The sequence below is a fragment of the Triticum aestivum genome, chromosome 7D (assembly GCF_018294505.1).
Source record: "Triticum aestivum cultivar Chinese Spring chromosome 7D, IWGSC CS RefSeq v2.1, whole genome shotgun sequence".
NCBI classification, from domain to species: Eukaryota; Viridiplantae; Streptophyta; class Magnoliopsida; order Poales; family Poaceae; genus Triticum; species Triticum aestivum.
Window position 1 is genome coordinate 129,767,321 of NC_057814.1, and position 2,537 is coordinate 129,769,857.

The 2,537-nt window shown below is 58.7% G+C and overlaps 1 protein-coding gene across 1 annotated transcript; it reads right to left on the reverse strand.

Annotated features, from left to right (window-relative positions):
* Nucleotides 1-373: 373 nt before the first annotated feature.
* On the reverse strand, nucleotides 374-2,281 carry LOC123166807 (pentatricopeptide repeat-containing protein At3g29230). The gene has a single exon (XM_044584607.1). The coding sequence runs from the start codon at nucleotides 2,117-2,119 to the stop codon at nucleotides 710-712; it is 1,410 nt and encodes a 469-aa protein (XP_044440542.1). The 5' UTR covers nucleotides 2,120-2,281; the 3' UTR covers nucleotides 374-709.
* Between the last annotated feature and the right edge of the window lie 256 nt (nucleotides 2,282-2,537).

Consider the following 2,537-nt stretch of genomic DNA (forward strand, 5'->3'; position numbering starts at 1 on the left):
GCGGTTGTGATGGTTTTTGCCCGGTTTTCTATAATCAACTGGGCAATCTGGTTTTTGCTCGATTTTCCCTAATTAACTGAGCAACTCTTTTCTTCTTAATGAATGCAGAAACTCTGCCATTTCGAAAAAAATATTTGATCCTTTCGATCTACGACTCTCTTCATTGTCGATGGCTACTCTATGCGTTGTTCCTTTGGAGCTGTCTACTATAACAAGATTCGCCGAACTTTGATGAGGGAGGTGCGATGACGATGACGTTTCGGCTTGCTCTATTGCTTGTAGTCGTCGTTAGGTGGTCTATAGACCTTGTTGAAATTTGTGCAACCTCTAATTTTCTCTGTAGTATCATGATTATATGAATAGATTGAAAATGTCTTTTGCAAAAAGTTGTATAAACAAAAGGTCACTTAAAAATTCTTACAGTTTCTCCTTGCTTACCTGCAGTAATTTTTTCCAATCAGCACGTGCAATTTGTTTTACCATTTTTGCATATAGAACCAAAACTGTCACTTTTGCCCCAGGCGTCGATAGGAAGAAGACACGGGAAGGTTCCTCACCTTCGCATCCGTTGAGTGCCATCGCACATGCTTACATCGCGCCAACGTCACTGCAAACGTGGGGGCTCACTGTCACCGCTGTCGTTGTGTGGCGCAGTGTGTGTGCACGTGTGTGTCCTGCTTGCAGAAACCGTACGAGTCGGTGCCTCGAACTAGCGTACATGCGGATCGTAGCTAGTCCGGCCAGGCTCCTTGCCGCTCGCCGCGGCCACGGTCACCAGCCCGCTCCGGTGCCTCTCGACGTGATCCCACCTCTGCAGCGACGCGTACAGGTTGGACAGCCCGTACGCGGCGCCGTCGCGGCCGTCCAGCTCCGCGATCCGCCTCGCCGCCCACTCGCTCGCCGTCACGCCGTCCCCCGAGCTGCGCGCATGGAGCAGCAGGCACCCCAGGACCTTGGCGTTGGGCCGGACGGGCATCGTCCGCACGAGCCGCACGGCCTCGCCGAGCAGCCCCGCGCGGCACAGCAGGTCCACCATGCAGCCGTAGTGCTCCGCCCCGGGAGCCACCCCGTGGGCCGGCAGCATCTCCGCGAAGAGCTCACGGCCCTCGCGCACCAGACCGGAGTGGCTGCACGCCGACAGGAGCGCCACGAACGTCACCGAGTCCGGCCTGACCTCGTTGTTCTTATTGCTCGTCTCCACCATGTCGCGGAACGCCCTGACGGCATCCTCGCCGCGGCCGTTCCTGCCTAGCCCCGCGATCACCGTGTTCCAGCAGAAGAGGTTGGGCGCGCCGGACGGCATGGCGCTGAAGACCTCGAGCGCGCGGTCCACGCTCCCGCACTTGAAGTACATGTCCATGAGGGCGTTGCTCAGCACCGCGTCGGTGCTTGTCCCCAGCAGCTGCCGGGTGGAGAGATGGACCGCCCGGCCAAAGCCGAAGTCCCCCACCTGCGTGCAAGCAGTCACCACGGTGGCAATGGTGACCGCGGTGGGCCTCGGCGCCTGCCCCTCATCCTGCGTCAGCCGGCGGAACATCGCGATGGCCGCGGCGGGGTCTCCCCGGCGCAGATACCCGGCCATCATCGTGTTATACGTGACGACGTCCCGCAGCGAGGAGCCCATACGGTCGAACAGCTCCCGGGCGGCGTCCATCCGCCCGGCCTTGCAGTACCCGTCGACCATCGCGTTCCACGAGACGGCGCTGCTCGTCGCCGCGCGCAGGCTCGCCTCGAAGACGGCCCTGGCGGAGGCGAGGTCGCCGACCCTGCAGTAGCACGTGAGCAGGGTGTTCCACGACGCGGGGGTCCTGTCCGGCCCCGGCATTCGGTCGAACAGCCTCCGCGCGTCGGCCGCCCTCCCCGAGGCGCCGAGCGCGGCCAGCATGGCGTTGAAGGCGACCGCGTCCCTGCGCGGCATTTCGTCGAACAGCCGCTGGGCGGGAGCCAGGAGGCCGCGCCTGCCGTAGCGGACGAGCAAGGCGGTCGCAAGCACGACGTCGGAGGCGAGTCCCAGCTTGCAGACGAGGCAGTGGAGGGCCTGCTCTTCCCGGCGGCCGCGGCATCCCGTGACCGCGCGCAGGATGGCGGCGCGGCCGCGCGGAAGCGTCCTCGGCTGCATCTGCCGTATCTTCTCTCCCAGGAAACTGAATTTCCATTAGCCGCCCTCTGAATTCACAGTGAACTTGAGCGCAAGTCAGAATTCTCAGGTTCTTGTTTCACAGGAAAAAGAGAGAGAGAGAGAGAGAGAATAATTCTCAGGTTGACACTCAAGCACTTGGCAGGCCGCTTCGGTTTGTGCAACAAGTTTTGTCAAATTTGGCATTGTGAAAAATTACGCAGCTAAATGCTTTCGTGACTTTGCACTGATCCATTGCAATCATCAAAGACATTCTGAATTCAACCCTGTTGCGCTTAGATTCGAAAAAAACACAAACACTTTCTATTTGTTGGCTGAAACAATTGACTACGAAAATGCAAGCAAATTACAGTTGCACCTATTTTCCTATTCGTAGGGTGGCTTGCATCCCCTCTCATCA

Bases quoted from the DNA above. Each gene is read 5' to 3' on its own strand.
- LOC123166807 (XM_044584607.1), bottom strand. From the start codon at position 2,119: ATGCAGCCGAGGACGCTTCCGCGCGGCCGCGCCGCCATCCTGCGCGCG.